This window comes from Notamacropus eugenii, chromosome 1 (genome assembly GCF_028372415.1).
Source record: "Notamacropus eugenii isolate mMacEug1 chromosome 1, mMacEug1.pri_v2, whole genome shotgun sequence".
In the NCBI taxonomy this organism is placed as follows: domain Eukaryota; kingdom Metazoa; phylum Chordata; class Mammalia; order Diprotodontia; family Macropodidae; genus Notamacropus; species Notamacropus eugenii.
In genome coordinates, this window is record NC_092872.1 from 716,816,084 (window position 1) to 716,833,679 (window position 17,596).

At 48.0% G+C, this 17,596-nt stretch overlaps 1 protein-coding gene across 8 annotated transcripts; it reads left to right on the plus strand.

Annotated features, from left to right (window-relative positions):
* Positions 1–3,021: 3,021 nt before the first annotated feature.
* On the plus strand, positions 3,022–17,060 carry POLM (DNA polymerase mu). Of its 8 annotated transcripts, none has more exons than XM_072636730.1 (13): positions 3,041–3,319; positions 3,845–4,025; positions 4,462–4,566; positions 6,577–6,747; positions 7,345–7,416; positions 8,954–9,074; positions 11,801–11,933; positions 12,214–12,316; positions 13,200–13,454; positions 15,461–15,544; positions 15,703–15,808; positions 16,449–16,571; positions 16,688–17,060. In XM_072636730.1, exons 1-13 carry the CDS (start codon positions 3,126–3,128, stop codon positions 16,711–16,713), a joined length of 1,674 nt encoding a protein of 557 aa, XP_072492831.1. In that variant the 5' UTR covers positions 3,041–3,125; the 3' UTR covers positions 16,714–17,060. The 8 variants fall into 8 exon arrangements, with proteins under 8 accessions (XP_072492833.1, XP_072492832.1, XP_072492838.1 ...); XM_072636733.1 differs by having other exon boundaries at positions 3,181–3,713; XM_072636734.1 differs by having other exon boundaries at positions 3,181–3,713; positions 3,850–4,025.
* Positions 17,061–17,596: the final 536 nt, after the last annotated feature.

The following is a 17,596-nucleotide window of genomic DNA, read 5'->3' on the forward strand; positions in this document are numbered from 1 at the left end:
ATTTCCAGACTTGCAGAATTTCTGATCTGTGTCTGTGTTTACATCATTGGGTCTTACTGGGTCTATGCCCCAAATCTGGTTTCCCCCTCCTCAATTAGACTATCTTGACACCCTGGCATAAACAAACAAAATTTTCACTTATAAAACACCCTGCATGAAATCTCCTCCATTGAAAAGTGTAGCAAGGGGCCGCTAGGTGGTGTAGTGGTTACAGCACGAGCCTCCAAGTCAGGAGGACCACCATTTAAATCCAGCCTCAGACACTATGTGGGCAAGACACATAACCCAAAGAAAGATGAAAGAAAGGATGCCAAAGAAAGGATGGAAGAAAGAAGAGGACAGCAAGTAATATTAGTGTTCTCTGTGTAACTTAATACAGAGACACACTCGTACCTGTCCTTTTCAGAAAAACATTCTACAAACAGTTGGATTGGTGGTGATGATGATGATGGAGTGATGGAGTAAGGTCGCCCCCTGGTGGGAGGTGAGAAAGCTGCAGCTGTTTAATCTCTTCCCTTCTGCGGTGGGGATCCAGCGAGGTCCCTCTTGCAACTAGGTCTTGAAGCGTCTTAGAAATCATCTTGTCTAATCCCCTCATTTTACATAAGAGGACACTAAGAGAGAAAGCAAATATCTTACCCAAGAATGACTAAGTGACTGAGCCAGGAAACTAAAGGTCTGGACCTGCAGTCATAGTTGATGTGAAGAGACCTCCAAGGTCATTCGTATAACCTCCTCATTTTCAGATGAAGAAGTTGAGACTTACCCAAAGCTACACAGGTGAGCTCACAAGTGTGCGACTGAGCTCCTTGAGGGCAAGGACTGCTTTGTCTTTTACCTCTCTTTGCATCTTTAACACACAGTGCTTGGCACATAGTAGGTACCCAATAAATGTTTATTGACTGACAAAATGGCAGAGCCGGAATTCCATTCTCCCTGAACTTTTGCTACGGCATCTTCCCCTCCAGCCTCTCCCCTTCCCTAAGCCTTCCTCCCCATGGCTGGCTACCTAATTGGTAGTCCTAAAAATGTCATTTCTGACTTCCTCATTCTCTTGTAAAGGAAACTCCATTGGTTCCCTCTTGTCTCTAGGACAAAACATCAATTTCTCTATTTGCCATGTGGAATGTCACATATGGAGAGCAGCTGGGATGGGTTGGAACACAGAGTTCACAGAACAGTATAAACAGGTGGCCAGCCAGGCAGACCAGAGGAGGCACGGCTAGCTAAGTAGGCCACGTGACATTCACTTGTCCCTTCTCTCTTTCTCTGGGGTTGTCTCTCCTGCCTGGAATGCACTATCTCCTCTCAGATTTCCACAGTTCCTTCAAGGCTTGTTCAATTCAACAAGTGCTCATTAAGCACTTACTGTATACACCTGGGACACAAAGAAATGAAACGATTTCCTCCCTCGATGATTTTGTGTTTATTGTAGGGAAACAGGAACATAGAAAATCAAATACAAAACAAACATGAAATCATTTAGGGTGGGATGGGGCATTAGCACCTAGGGGATCAGCAGAAGCTTCCTGTGGGAAGTGCCAGATGAAAGGGACCCTTAAAATGCAAAATGCCAATAATGAAGATTGGACTTAAAATGTACCACATGCACATTCCCCACCTTACCCCGGGCCTGGGGTGTTACCTGTTCACCTGCACACCCCTGGCTTCAGTTCAAAAGAAATCTGCAGGGCATAGAGGAATGGGTCGATTCGCAGGATTCATTTTTCTCACCGATCCAGACCCTAGTGTTGACTCAGGCAAAACAATCCTTGCGCTTAAGAAGCTTACAATCTACCCCTGTGTGTGTATGAGTGGGATGACCTCAGAGCTTGATCCGAGTGACTTGGGCCCACTCCCTCAATTCACAGATGAGAAAACTGAGGCCAGGGGCTACCCCAACAGGTGTTTTTAGAAGGAGGGCACTAACAGGTAGGGGAGAGGATGGGGCCTATTGGTTACAGGGGCTGCTTAAAGGAAACTAGGTAACCGACAAAGCACTTTGTAAACAGCCTTAAAGAGCGTAACAATGTTATCTTTCGTCAAGATTCTAACGCCTCCGCCTGGAGTCCTACAATCCACTTGCACATAAGGTGAATTTTAGTGTAAGTTGGATTTTAGTGTATGTGAAGTGAATTTTTGTTATTATTTCTCAGAGTTCAGTTTCCCAGGATCCAAAGCCATAACAACCTTTGGTTCCCAGGTATTAGATATGAGTTCCCACAGTTATGGTTCAAAACATCTCCACCATGTTTGCTCATAGTTATATAACGGTAAATAACATGAACATCCGCTGCGGCTGCGCAGTGAGATACAGGGATGGGGTGATGTAGGCTTATGAGGCTATTGCTGGCAATATGCCTTCTTTGTTGGCCTATAAAACAGGTGGTCACTGGTCAGGGAATGGGGAACCCTTAGGGTTGAATGCACAAATGCCGTGTTTGCCTCAACTGGCCCCCATTGACACATGAGGGGATTTAGGGGAAGCACAAGTTGTGTCTCTCGACTGACCCCACCAAGACGGAGGGGGAGCTGCCCCCCCTTCTCACCAGCCCCTGTGAGAAGGGGGATTAGGGAATGCTGCAGGAGGTTGTGCTCTCACAATCAGCAACCTCTTCTGAGAGAACTAGACTAGAAGACAGTAAGATTCTTCACCCCTTTTTAGTGTCTTTCCTGTCTGACCAAATCCAGGCAGCCCTCAGTGTGCTGCGTTTTATCTGTCCTACGCCACTCGAGGACAAAAGGGTCACCCTGGGTCCGTGGGCTGAGATTAGGCCGAGACACACTGAGAGCGCTGGGGCGGGGGGAGCCCCCTCTCTGGTCTAAGGGGCTTCCCTTCTCACTGCTTCCCCTCTCCATGCCTTTGCTCGGGGCTGACGCCAGGTCACCACCTTTCAGCCCCACGGTGACTGGGCAGAGCCTTGGCCAGTGGTATCTACAGGGGGTGGAGCCTAGGGCGTGGCCTCGAGGCCCTCTCCAGCCCCTGCGTGGGCGGTGGGGCGGAGCCTCTCGCGCTTGATTTGCATAAGGGCAGCTGCCCAGTGTTTTCCGCAGCGGCTTCTCCCCCCTCCCTTCCCCACTGTCCAGCGGCTACGAGGTTTCCTTCCCTCTGCCCCGCCCCCGGCATGGCCCTGGTGCCCCCCAAGAAAAGGCGGGGGCAGGAGGCGGGGGCCGGGGGAGCCGCAGCCCCCTCCCCGCCGCCTCCCCTCTTCCCGGGGGTCACTGTCTACCTGGCCGAGCGGCACATGGGCCGGAGCCGCCGGGCTTTCCTCACCGGGCTGGCCCGGGCCAAGGGCTTCCGTGTGGACCAGGCTTACAGGTGACGGACGGGGAGCCCGGGCTGGGGAGGGGTGCAGAAGGACAAAGCACAGAGGGGCACTGCAAGGATGCCCAGCTGTGCCGCCGTGCCCAGCCCGCATCACAGACTCAAGCACCTCCGACTGACCCCGTCCCTGAGCGTGGGAAAATGCCCCCAGAAGCCTTTGATCTCCTCCACGTAGGACCGAGGCGGTCAAGCCTGGCCGCGCCTGGGGTTGGGCTTCCTGCTGAGGGAGTTATTTTGAGTGAGGTTTTCCTGTAGGTGAGGTAACGCTGAAGAAAATAGCACAGGAGGATGTGGGCAGGCCCAGGGGGCACGGACAGAGGCCAGGGATTTCCCTAGGGTACAGTGGATTACAGGAGGGTCCTATCCAAGCAGCCTCTGAACAGCTAAGGTGGGAAGGATATGGGAACCGGAGAGGGGGCAGCTATGGAAAGTTCTGTTTCTGGGGAGAGTGGGCTGGCCCTGGCCTGGGAAAGGCTCCCCTTCTGACTGTCTTCTCTGTCTTGTTCTGTGTGGCCCCAGCCCAGAAGTGACCCACGTGGTGATGGAGGGGACTTCAGCAGCAGAAGCAGTTGACTGGCTGGATCGTGTGTTGGGGGCCTCTGGGAGCCTTCAGAGGCCCCTGCTATTGAATATCAACTGGTTCACAGAAAGCATGGGTCAGGGGAGACCTGTACCAGTGGAAGGCCGACACTGCCTGGGGGTGAGCTAGGCCCTGGGGGGAGGACCACCCCAAGAGATGCTATGGAAGCACCTACTAGAACCTTGGAGAAGGAGCCTGTGGGACTGTGGCCATTGCCTTGGTCTGGATCTCTCTTGGGAGTGCTCAGTGTTAGTAGATTCCCAGGGAACTGGCCTCAGTCTTTAAAATTTAAGAATGACCAAAGTTTCTTGTGGCCTCTGGGACAAAATGCACATCTCTGAATAGTTTTGTCCACATGGGTCCTTTCTCTCTTTCTTTGATGCCTTTGGAGAATAGACCTGGCCTTAGTGTGGCTATCTCAGAGTGACTTTGGGGGTACAGTGTCTGGGGATCCCACAGGGCATGAAAATGAGGTTTTTGATTTTTTTTAGGATTCTCCTTTGAGCAGAAGATGGTGGTGCTTTCCCTTGGTCATCCTCACTCTATCTTTTTACAGGTCCCCTTATCCATGAGGAGCCAGGCAGATTCAGATCCAGACACTTTGCCAGCCTACGCATGTCAGAGACACACACCTCTCTCCCACCACAATCTGTGCTTTACGGTAAAGACTCAAGCCATAGACCTCCCCAGAGATCGGACTCACAGTACAGACACATCTCTTCCAAATCTTCCTTGGTCTTGCTACCAAACTAAATTCCCTCAGGTGAACCAGCTAAACAGGGCAGCAGATAGATTGGTGGACCTGGAATCAGAAAGATCCAAGTTCAAATCCTACTTTAGATACTTATTAGCTATGTGACCCCACTAGGTAAGGGGGAGAGAAGGGAATAAGCATTTATATAGCACCTTCTATATACTAGGCACTGCATTCAATGCTCTACAATCCTCACAACAACCTCATAAGTAAGTGCTGTTTTTATACCTATTTTGCAATTGAGGAAATAAACAGAGGTTAAGTGACTGGCCCAGGGTCACACAATTTAAGTCATTTAGTTTCTCTGTTCCTCAGTTTCCAAATTGGTATTAATGAGAGGCGTGGATTTGACCTCAGAGGTCTCTTCCAGCTATATATCTATGATCCTTTCCCAGCCTTCTGCGATCTGATACCTCCCTCCCTTTTTGCTGCTGGGCTCAGCCTGCCGCCTCAGGTAGGTCAAAGCACTTACCTTTTTGTTCCAACAGTTTTATCTCTCACATTGTTCCTCTCAATAGTTTCTGTCCTCCCCAGGCATATTTCTGAAAGATGACCTTGACTGTTCTACCTCCATGCCTTTGTCCATGCTGTTCCTGATGCCTAAAGTGCCTTCCCTTCCCCCTTTTCACTTATTTGGCAATGTGTCCTTTAAAGCCCAATTCAAATGCTATCTTCCATGAAAATTTCTTTGATTTCTGTACTCTTCTGAACCCCTTCCCCTGTGAAAACCAGCCCCCCAGACCTCACCTAGCACTTTATGTTTGAACTGTTCTAATACAACTTTATGTTATTATGTGTCCAAATCTTCTCACCTGTTGTCACATGTCCCACTAGACCCTAAGCCTCCTGAAGGCAAGAAGTAATTCTCATTTAAATTTTATCATTCCCCTAGTGTCTTATAGGCCACATTTGTGGCCTTTGGATTTGCCTTGCCTTCTCTGGTGGTTGGTTGCTCAGAGAGTAAGTTTAGCAATAATCGATAGTAAACATTTATTAAGCACTTACTGTGTGCCCAGCATGGGATACAAAGAGGGACAAAGGGCAATCCCTGCCCTCAAGGAGCTCCCGATCTACTGCCACTCCTGCTATTCTTGGGACTTTGAAATTAGGCAGTCAGAACTGAGAGGGAGTTCCTCTAGGGTGTGGGAGAGTAGGGAGAGTTGATGAAATGTACACCTCTCAGCATCAGCACCCTGGAGCAAAGACCCAATCAGCCCATCCTTAGTTGCAGCTCTGGGTACAGGGAGCATGACACAGTGTGTACAAGTTCAGTGGATTTCGGTGCAGATCCTTTGTTCACCAGGCAAGCCACTGTCCAGTCTCACTTTCAGTTTTCCCCTTTGTAAAATTGGGTAAAATGTATAATGGTGTGGTATTTCTTGCCTTCTTAACGGATGAGAGAGGGGTGGAAGGAGGGAATTTGGAACTGAAAATAAAATTAGGTGGGTACTGTGTGGCCTCAGAGGTCCCCTTCTTGTTCTAAATGTACGAACCTATGACTTCAACAGCCACATGGTACGACCCACACTTTAAAAAGAATTCCCATTATAGATAAGCGATATCTATTTGATATGTGCCAGGCCTGGAGTCAGGAAGATTCCATTTGAGGAGTTCAAATATGACCTCAGACCCTTACTTGCTGTGTGATCCTGGGCAAGTCACTTAACTCCGTTGTTTGCCTCAGTTTCTTCATCTGTAAAGTGAACTGGAGAAGGAAATGACTCCAGCATCTTTGCCAAGAAAACCCCAAAATGGGGGCCACAAAGAATCAGACACAACTGAAATTATTGAACAGCAAAATTGGCCAGAAGCCCACAAGGTCCCCAAGCCATCCATTCCAAGTCTGGCTAGCTCCCGTTGCTGTTTTGGGTGATGTAATCCACATGAGGCTCTTTGACATGGCTGTCATCCTTCCAGGAGGCCCTGGAGACCCTGGCAGAGGCTGCAGGTTTTGAGGGCAGCGAGGGCCGGCTCATCTCCTTTCGCCGGGCTGCCTCAGTACTCAGGGCCCTGCCTGGCCCCATCACCAACATGAGCCAGCTGCGAAGGCTTCCCCATTTTGGAGAGCATTCTTCCAGGATTGTGCAGGTAATCTCCACTCCTCCTCTTGCCTTTGAGGGGAGTGAATCACTCGAGCTACCACTAAACCCTTTTACCTGTCTTCCTTTCCCAGTCATCCCTCAGGGTCCTGAAACTTTGGACAGATCAGAGGGACATGTAGGTTGCAGAAGTAGAAGGGAGACATGGTGCCTGAACCCCCATGTTCTAGAGATGTGGGGAGGGGTGAGAAGGAGCCCCTGACTGCCAGATCCCCTTAGCTTGTGGTCTAAGCATTTTCAAGCCCCTGAGAATCTTATCATTCCTCTAGTGTCTTACATACTGTTGGCATTTAGGCTTGCCCAGGGTCACACAATTTACCTGAGAGAGAGTAGGGTATAACAGAGCCCTAGACTTGGTGTCAGGAAGACTTGAGTTCTAATCCTATCTCATACACTTCCTAGCTGTGTGACCCCAGGCAGGTGACTTCACTTCTGTCTCAGTTTCCTTATCTGTGAAATGAGGGGGTTAGACTCATTTTCCCCTGAAGAACTTTCTAGCCCTAGATCTACGATCTCATGATTTTTCATCCGACTTTTCTGTTACCAGGCTCAGTCTCTCACCAATTGGTCCTTTTTGTTTCAACAGGAGCTATTGGAACATGGAGTTTCTAGTGAAGTTGAAAGAGTGAAACAATCCGAGAGATACCAGACAATGAAGGTGAGTGGAGTGAGGGGAGAGAGCTTGGCAGAGAAAAAAGCAGAATGCAAGTGGGGTAAACAGTTCCTTCTCTTTGCCCATCACGTGGCCCAGTGCCTGGCTTAACAAAATTAATGATAGAGATATTGATTTATAAATATATATATATAATTTATATAATATAAAGTAATAATTTATAAATATAATATAAATTTAATTTATAAAATAATTATTTATATGAATAAATTGTAATGATTATTTACGTTAATATATTATTATAATATATATTATTATATGATATGTTATTCTATAATAATAATAAAGAGTGCTTAATAAATATTGATCAGCTGACGTGGATCTTCTGCTTTTAAAAGACACCCCAGTGTGCTGTCCTGGGCTTTCTCCTCCAGCCTCTCAGGTCATTCGAAGTGAGCTTCCATACTCTGGACATTATGCTTTGAATACTTTTCCTGGTCATCTGGCCTTATTCTGGATTTTACTTCCCTTCTTTCACCAGTCACTTGTTAGTTTTCTTTCTTCTCTGGTTGTTATGAACTAGAACTCCTTTAATAAATTAATTTTGATAATTTTTAATAAAATAATTTAATAATTTTTTAATAAATTCCCCTGATTTATTAAGTAGTACAGAGATAGGGCCAGTGAATCAAATATTGAGATAAGGAAGGCCTGAGTTCAAGTTCTGCTTCCTTTGACACTTGTTTACTGCAAAAAGCCTATCCTCATTCTAGTGCTAGTCTCTGAGATCGCCTTCCACTTTCACCTCTGTATCTCATGTGCGCTCAGCTGCTTGCTTACATTTTGTCTCCCCCGTTTGGATGTGAGCTCCTTGAGTGGGGGCTGTTTACTCTCTTTTTGTACCTCCGGTGTTTATTAGCACTGTGCCCTGTGTAGGCAGAGTAAGCTCCTCGGAGGTTGGTTGACTTGTTTCACCATCAAGTGACTCACCCTTCCTCAGTCTCCAGCAATTCCCAGTTGGGGAGCGAGCTCCCAGTGCCCCTGTCCAAACAGCAGACCTCCTTATCTGTTCTTAAAGGCTTATTGGGTACCTTTGTCATATATGTATGTTGTGCACACGCACACGTACAAACACCCCACTGTGTCCTGGAAATCTTTTGAGCAAAATTACAAAAAACAAAAAAAAAATTAAAGGTGTCTCAAAAATCTTAGTGATTTTATGTAGCTATTATATAATAGCTATTAAATTATTATTAAATATTATTTAAGCTTATGAATGCTTGGAAGTTTGCTAAGATTTGGGGGACAATCCATGTATGTATATGTGTGGGTATGTGTGCATGTGTGTATGCGTATGGATAGATTTATACACATATATACATATACGTGTGTATATGTGTATATATAATTTATGTGTGTATATATATGTACTGTATATATATTTACACACATATATAAATATTTGTGTAATACGTGTGTTTCTATGACATATGTGTGCATCCACACAAACATGCGCACCTAACATGACTGTAATGGTTATTTTCTAAGATGCGCTTTGTCCTGTGTGAATTCCTCCCACCAGCTCTTCACCCAGATCTTTGGAGTTGGGGTGAAGACTGCTGACAGATGGTATCGGGAAGGACTCCGAACCCTGGATGATCTCCAAGGACAGATCAAAAAACTGAACCGGCAGCAAGAGGCAGGTGAGGATCATGGGATTGTGCATTTTAGTGTTGCCAGGAGTCCTAAAGATCATCTAGTCCAACACACCTCACCCTGCCCCCCTCATTTCACAGGTGGGAACTGAGGCCCAGACAAATTTAGGCAACATGCCCAAGGACACACAGCTAGAGGCCCTCTGGCTCCAGTTACTACCTCAAGGCAGCTGGGCAGTGCCGTGAGCCAGGAGTCAGGAAGGCCTGAGTTCAAATCATGTCACAGTCACATGCTAGCAGCTGCGTGACCCTGGGTAAATCATTTAACCCATTTGCCTTAGTTTCCTCTTCTGTAAAATAGGTGTGATAACAGCTTCTTTATCCCAGGGTTGTTGTGAGGCTTAAAATGAGATAACAGTTGTAAAGTGCTTAGCACATAATAAGCACTTAATGTATGTTTATCTCCTTCCTGACTCTCCTCTCCTGTGCTTCAGTTTCTTGAAGAGGTGGGAAAACTGAGGGTTTTCCTCAGATAGCTCGATCCTGGTGGCTCTCTCTCAGAATCTTCACCTGCAAGGCGTTGGGGGATGGAATGTCTCCAGCTTTTGGCTCAGGTGGGCATTCTATCACTCATTATGAGCCTGCTAAGTGCCAGGCAGTGGAGATATTAAACACAAACTAAGCCTTTAAAGTGTCTACATTCTGCTGGATCCAGGGGCTGAGGAAGCATATGATTCCAAAACTGCAAGCCTGTGTGGCCCAAAGGATGCTGGTACCTTTGACAGAAATAAGTGAAGGCTTTGGAGCTGGCAGGGGAGGACAGTGAGCTCTGCTGTAGCCATAGTGGATGTGAGATGTCTATGGGAAATCCACCAGGAAGTGTGTTATGGTTGGTTGGTGTAGGAGCTGGAGCTTGGGAACAAAATTAGGGCTTGATATTGAGGAAGGGGAATCCTCAGTGTGGGGATCATTGAACCCCTGGGATCTGACAAGGACACTGAGGAGTAGAGAGGAAAGGGGAGGGACCCAGGACATTAACTTTTTGCTAGAGGAAGACTCAGATTTGGTCAACTCCTAATTATCTGTGCTCCTGGAGGGCCTTTGGAGAGATAAGAAATCCTAAAGTCAACTTCCTTTGACGTTTCTCATTGGTTCAATAGATCACCAGCCTTTTTAAGCTCATCTCTAGCAATGGGAGACAAGAGAGCACAAATCCCAGGCCCTGCAAACATGGCGGCCCTGATCCACTTGGGGAGACCAAAGGACAACCCAGAAGCAGAGAACAATGAGGGGCTTCCTCCTCTGTATCAGCATGGGTTGGATGCACTAGGGGACAAAGAAAGGAGAGCTTGGTCAGGCCCGATGGAAGCCACTTCTCTCAACCCTCAGTTTCTTCATCTGTAAAACTGAGATGGTAATGTCATCCACCTCACAGAGTTGCTATGAGGGTTAAACAAGATGTTTGCTTTGCGAACCTTAAAGTACTGTGTAATTTGCTATCATCATCATCATCATCGTCGTTTAGTCAGTTCAGTCATGTCCAACTCTTCATGACACCATTTGGGGTTTTCTTGGCCAAGACACTGGAGTGGTTTGCCATTTCCTTCTCCAGCTCATTTTACAGATGAGGGAACTGAGGCAAACAGGGTTCAGTGATTTGCCCAGGGTCACAGAGCTACTCAGCATCTCAGGGCAGATTTGAACTCAGGAAGATGCACTATGGTGCCACCCAGCTGCCCTGGACTCAATGACTGAGAGCGTGTGAGTAGTCTTTGTGACTGTGCCTGGACATCATAGAGTATAGATTTAGAGTTGGAAGGGACCTTAGAGGCCATGGAGTCTAGACTTCCCATTTTACAGAGGAGGAAACTGAGGCCCAGAGAGGTTCAGGGACTTGCCCCTGGTCACCCAGAGAGTAAGAGTCTGAGAGACAATATCTGAACCCAGGTCTTCCCAACTCCAAGTCCCATGGCCCATCCACTGCATCCAGGAAAGTTTTTTTCCCTGTACAGAAAGGTGAGGGCAATGACCTCAGTGGCCCTGACTCTGGAGGAGGCACCTCCATCCTACTGGGTGGTGACCAGAAGATGGAGCCTACTTTCTGGACACTGGGGCCATTCTGCCCTCCACCCTGTGACTTCATTCCTCCATCCTTCCCCTCAGCCCTGTCTTCTCCCTCCCGTGAGGAAGAGGACTCTTTTCCTTTGTCATGGTTTGAGTGCCCGTGGCCCTCTATCTCTCTCTGAGCTCCTAGGGGTGGTGAGTGGGCAGTGAGGGGCATGTGTTTATTTCAGAGGCCTTTCCTTGTGGCTAAACAAAGAGTAGGAAGGAGGGAGGCCACCTGGGTGGCCCCTCCACACTCTCACCCCACCCTGTTCCGTGGGGACTGGTGGCTGATTTCAAGGTTAGTCAACAGGAAATGAGACAAATAAATGATGCTGAAAGGCATTGTTATAATGGTTATAATCACATAAACACCCCACTTCCCTCCATTGAGATCCCATGACCCTTTGGCCCATTTTACAGATAGGAAAATACAGGTACACAGCATGAATAATTTGGGCAGAGCCACAAAGTGAGTCTGAGCTCGAAGCTAAACATCCTCACTAAGCCCCAGTACCCTTGTGGATAGCTCACTGGGTAAAAATGAGGGCTCTCTAGCCCCTGAGTTGGGACATTGTACGTGCTATGAGTGGCCTCTGCCAGGGTTGCCAGAAAGGGCTGAGAATTCGATCTGAGGGCGATCTTGCTGAGCCAGGCTCGGGCATCTGCAGGGATCCGTCATTTCAAGGACCTTAGCAGTCCAGTCTGGCGCCAAGAGGCAGATGCCATCCAACGGATCGTGGAGGAGGCTGTACATCAAGTACTTCCTGGTGCCACTGTGACCCTGACTGGTGGCTTTCGCAGGTAAGAGAAAGTGGCTAAGCACCCTGCTCTGCCTCCCTTGACCAGCGCAGGGGTTCCCAGATTTCTCAGGAAAGTGAAACCTGGTGTAACCACTGCAGTGCCCATTGCTCCCACTACTCTCTTGGTCAGAATTAGGGGTGGTGCTTCCTTCTATGTGATGAGGAAGGTAGAACTGCGGGGTCCCGTACTGGGGGGATCTTGGAATTAGGAGGATAGGGGATATGGAGGAGGAAGGGAATATTCAGACACAAGGGGAGAATCTCTCCGCCCTCCTCTTTAGGGGAAAGCTGCAAGGTCATGATGTGGACTTCCTTATGACCCACCCTGTAGAAGGGCAGGAGGCCGGGCTGATCCCCAAGGTGATGGGCCTCCTGGAGAGCCAGGTGAGAGGGGCTTGGGCACCCTGATAATCAAAGTTCATCCTTCCTGTTCTTTTCCTATACCACCACCAATCCAAGGAGGAGACCCCTCCCCCAAACCAGAGGCTTCTTCAGGTAAGAGGAAGGGTCCCTGGGGGCCCCATTCCAGAAACCCTCCCCTGCCTCCATTTGACCAGCTCAAGATTTCCTAGACTTTTCCTACAGAAAGTGAGCCCTGGGGTAACCACCACACACAATTGTGTGTGCTTGTGTTAATTGGGGATCCTAGGCAATCATCTGGACTTGCAGGCAGTCTCTCTCACTCCCCACCCACCTGCCAACAGGTCTCTCCTGAGACATGGAGCTGTGGGTTGGCGAGGTGGTTATAGTTAAATACAAAGAGAACAGATCTGGGCTCAAAAGACCTGGATTCAGATTCTGTCTCTGCCACAGACTGGCTGTATAACTTTGGTAATTCACTTGACGTCTTGGAATTTGGGACTATTATCAGTCACTCAAAGGGAACTGATTAAGTACTTGCCATGTGCCAGGTACCGATCAGACCCTTTTGTTGTTAAAAGTTCTTTGTTGAGCAGTAAGTGGAATTACTACCAGTTCCCACCCTGACTTGAGGCCTGCAGACTGACATGGCAGCCATCCTGGTGCCGATGGACCCTGTAAACACCCCTGGAGGCTTCCCTCTTCCCCACACCCCTGAGGGACTGTTGCCTCTGGCATGTACACAGCTAGGTTGTACAGCACAGAGCCCTGGGTTTGGTGCTAATCCTGTCCTGGTGGGCCCTTGAGCTTCCTCTCTGGGCTCTGACATCTCTGATGGGAGGGGGCTGGACTAGATAACATCTAAGGTTATTTCCATTTCTAAGTCTCTGATGCTCACTCCTCCCAGGGGCTTGTTCTGTACCAACACACCCAAAGCAACCATTACCAAGACTTAAAGGACTTTGGCCACAAAGCATCCCATAACACTGCCATGGATGCCTATGAGAAATGTTTGTCCATTCTCTGGCTCCCAAAGTCACCTATGTTCTTCCACCTGGAGACTGGAGAGACTTCCAGGGATGGGAAAGCAGTGAGAGTGGACCTTGTCGTAACCCCTATCAGCCAGTTTCCCTTTGCCCTACTTGGCTGGACTGGCTCCCAGGTAACAATGTGGTAGTTTCCTGGGGTTGGAAATATTTGCAAGGAGACACTAAAGGACTTTGAGGAAGTCATTTCACTCCCTGCACCTCAGCTTCCTCATCTGTAAAATGAGAGGTCTGCCCTAGCTGGCCACTGCAGTCTCTTCTGTCTCTAGGGCTGATGGTTGTGGCTGCCTACCCCAAGACTGGTCAGTCATTGGTAACCGTCTCTAATAATCCTTATTCTCCTTGCAGCCTTTGACACGGTTGATCACGGCCTTCCTTGATACTTTCTTCTTTTCTGGTTTTCAGGACACCTCTCTCTCTCTCCTGGTTCTTCTCCTCCCTCTCTGACCACTCCTGTATCTCCTTTGCTGGGTCTTCATCCAGCTCATTCCTTCTAACCATAGGTGTCCTCAGGGCCCTGTCCTGTGCCCTCTTCTCTTCTCCCTCTATATTACTTTCCTTGGTGATCTCCTCACCTCCCATGGATTCAGTTATTATCAGATTGACTTAATTCAGCCCTAAACCCTCTCCTGACCGACAATCAATTATCTCTAGCTGCCTCGCAGACACCTCCAACTGGATATCCAGGAGATATCTGAACCTCAAAATGTCCAAAACAGGAGCAGCTAGGTGGTGAAGTGAATGGAGCACCTGTCCTGGAGTCAGGATGACCTGAGTTCAAATTCAGCCTCGGACCCTTGACTAGATATGTGACCTTGCCTTCCCCCTCTAAAAAAAAAATGCAGAACTTAGTAACTTCTTCCCAAAACCCTGTCCCCAGCACATTTCCCTATTACTATAGAGGGCAACCCCATCCTTTGTCTCATAGCCTAGGAGTAATCCTGGCCTCCTCACTGTCTCTCACCTCCCATGTCCAAGCTGTTTCCAAGGCCCTGAAGCATCTCTCAAATCCACCCTCTTTTCTCCTCTGACACTGGCACCACTCTAGTGTGGAGTCTCATTACCTCACACCTGGACTATTGCAATTGACTGCAGGGAAGCCTGCCTACCTCCCATCTCCCAGACTCCAGTCTGTCCTCCATTCAGCCACTAAAGCCTGGTCATGTCATTCAGCCCTAGTCAATAAAGTCCTCTCTGTGGCCTCCAAGAACAAATACAAAATCATCTGATATGAAAAGCCCTTTCAACAATTGGACCTCCTCTAGCCTTTCCAGTCTCTATATACCATCTCCCCACCACTTAATCAGAGGCAGCTGGGTGGCTCAGTGAATAAGGCACTGGGCCTGGTGTCAGGATGACCCGGGTTCAAATTCAGGCTCTAAAACTTATTAGCTGTGTGACCCTGGGAAGATCACTTAATTCTGCCCCAGTTTCTTCAGCTACTTATTATGGGTATAATATAGCACCTACCCTTCCAAGGTTGTTTTGAGATCAAATAATATTTGTAAAATGCTTAGTGTAGTACCTGAAATTTAGTACATGTCTCTTGTTTAGTCGTTTCAAAAATGTTTGACTCTCTGTGACCCCATTTGAAGCTCTTTTGGCAAAGACACTGGAGTGGTTTGCCATTTCCTTCTCCAGCTCATTTTATAGATGAGGAAAATGAGGCAAACAGAATGAGGTGATTTGCCCAGGTTCACAGAGCTAGGAAATGTCTGAGGCTGGATTTAAATGTGCTTAATAAATGCTTATTCTTTTAATTTTATTCTGTGATCCAGTGACCCTGGCCTCCTGGCTGTTCTCCAGTAAGATACTTGACCTGGCTTTCCCCCATACCTGGGGCACTGTCCCGCCTCTGCACTACCTACTGAGTTCCCCAGCTTCCATTAAGTCCTGACTAAAATCCCATCTTTTACTGGAAGTCTTCTCCAACCCCTCTTTTGCTGGTGCCTTCCCTGCTGATTCCTCCTTACTTACGTGGGGTGTAGCTTGTTCATAAGTTATTGGCATGTTGTCTCCCCCTCAGACTGGGAGCTCCTTGAGGGCAGGAACCAGTCTCTCTATCCCTAGTGCCTGGTAGCACCATAGGTGCTTAATAAATGCTTCTCACTCTGCTCCACAGCACTTTGAGAGGGAGCTTCGAAGGTATGGCCGAGCAGAGAAACAACTGCTGCTGAACAGCCATGGCCTCTATGACCCAGAAAAGGTAGGCACCAAGGCAGAGGGGTGGTGAGGTACAAAAGAAACTGCTCTCTGCTCATCCTCTGAGCCCCCATGGCCCCCCCAGGGTCTTTGGGTTCTTGCTCAGGGGGTGGGGGAGGGGCGGTGCTAGCCCTCCCCCACAGCTTGCCTTTCTCTTTACAGTCTGTACCCTCTCCAACCCAGAGAAATCCCTGCACTAAAACAAGAAGTGTGGCTGGACCCTGGTCCTCCAGGACAGCAGGGGTTGATCACAGCTGGGATGGAGGAGGTAGTGGTTAGGAAGAACTGGGAGCGTGCAAATAAGGGGGACCAGAATGGTGAAGGACCTTCGGTCTGTGCCCTGTGAGAAGCAGCTGAAGGAATTATGGGTATTTAGCCCAAAGACATTGGGAGGAGGGTTAAAGCAAGGGCAAGATAACTGTCATGTATATATCTATCTCCCTCTGTCCTATCTATCCATCTATCCCTATATCTCTGTCCTATTTATCCATCCTTCTCTCCCTCTATCCTATGTAACTATCCATCTATCCGTCTAGCTTCCTTTTTCTATGCTATCATCTGTGTATACGTTGTCTGTTTTCTAGTAATTGAAAAACTGCTCTATACAGGAAAAATTAGAAATGTTCTGTTTGGCCCATGAGGACATACCCAGCAGCCATAGGTAGAAGTCACAAAAAGGTCAGTTGAGGCCTGATGTCCTAAGTATGAGAGCTGTCCAGCAGGACAGTGGCTGCCTTTCTCCCTTTCCAAAGAGGCCAAGTACCTCATAGTGATACTTCCTTTGGAGGATGGCTTGGATAATGACTACTCACTGATTCCAAGGCTCCATTCTTCATCCCCTGGGGGACTTAGTTGGTAGTTGGACCCTGATTGTTCCTGTGGCCATTTTTTCCCCTCACCTATTTCAGAAGAAATCCTTACCGGCAGCTTCAGAGGAAGACATCTTCACACACCTGGGCCTGGAATACATTGCACCAGAACAGAGGAATGCCTGACTGCCCTGGTCTCTCATCCCATGTGTGCCTCCATTTGTGGGTAGCAAGAGAAGAACACTTCCTGGGGACTGCAGGGATTGGGTGTGGCAGGGGGGGCCTACCCTGCCACACATTGGTCTGGTGATGATTCCATCCTGCTCTCCTCCCAACAGTCCGAGAAAGTCATCTCTGGCCCTGAGGAGCTCATCTGGGAGAAACCTGGGCTTCCTTGTGTCCAATCCCTCCGCATCCTGATTCTTGGGAAAGTGAAGATATTTTAAGATTAGTCTGGAGAATCTGAAAATCCTCGGGTCTTTTAAAATCACTCAACTTGTGTGGCAGAGATCTATGTATCTTGCTCAGCTGGCGCTTTGAGGAGAACAGAATGCCAGAGTCAGGAGAGGCCTGGAATGCCTGGACCAAAGTGCCCTTTAGAAATGTAGGGCCTGTAATTCTTTGCCTTTTTTCATACTCAGGGCATTAGTGGTTTCTATGTAAATGCAAAAAAAAAAAATAGAAATAAAGGAATGTCTATTTTTGCAAGGAGCCACTGTCTGTGCTTCCTGCTGGTGTGAGCATCTATACTTCTCCAGTGGAAAGGTCCAGAATGTGGTTAAGGGGCTGAGGCTTCTGGTATACACAGGGCATTGTCCCAGGGGTGAGGGAGGGGCACTTCTAAAAACTTCTTGTGCAACCATGGGTAATGACATTTGAATGGATGAAGGAAAAAGCATTCATTGAATACTCAAGATGTGCTGGGCTCTGTGCTAAGCGCCCTAAGACAAATATTGTCTCATTTAATCCTCACAACAACCCTGGGAGACTGGTGCTATAATTATCCCCATTTCATATTTGAGGAAACTGAGGCAAACTGAAGTTAAGTGACTTGCCCAGGGTCACACAGCTTGAAAGTATCTTTAGTGGGACTTGAACCCGGGTCTTCCTGGAAAGTGCCCCCACCCTCTGCACCATGCTGTTCCTACCTTTTCCACGCTGGCCTGCTGGCCAGCTAGTGCTTCCTTTCATCTCCCATCTTTACACCACCTGGGACAAACTTCCTCCTTGCCTCTTAGAATCTGTTG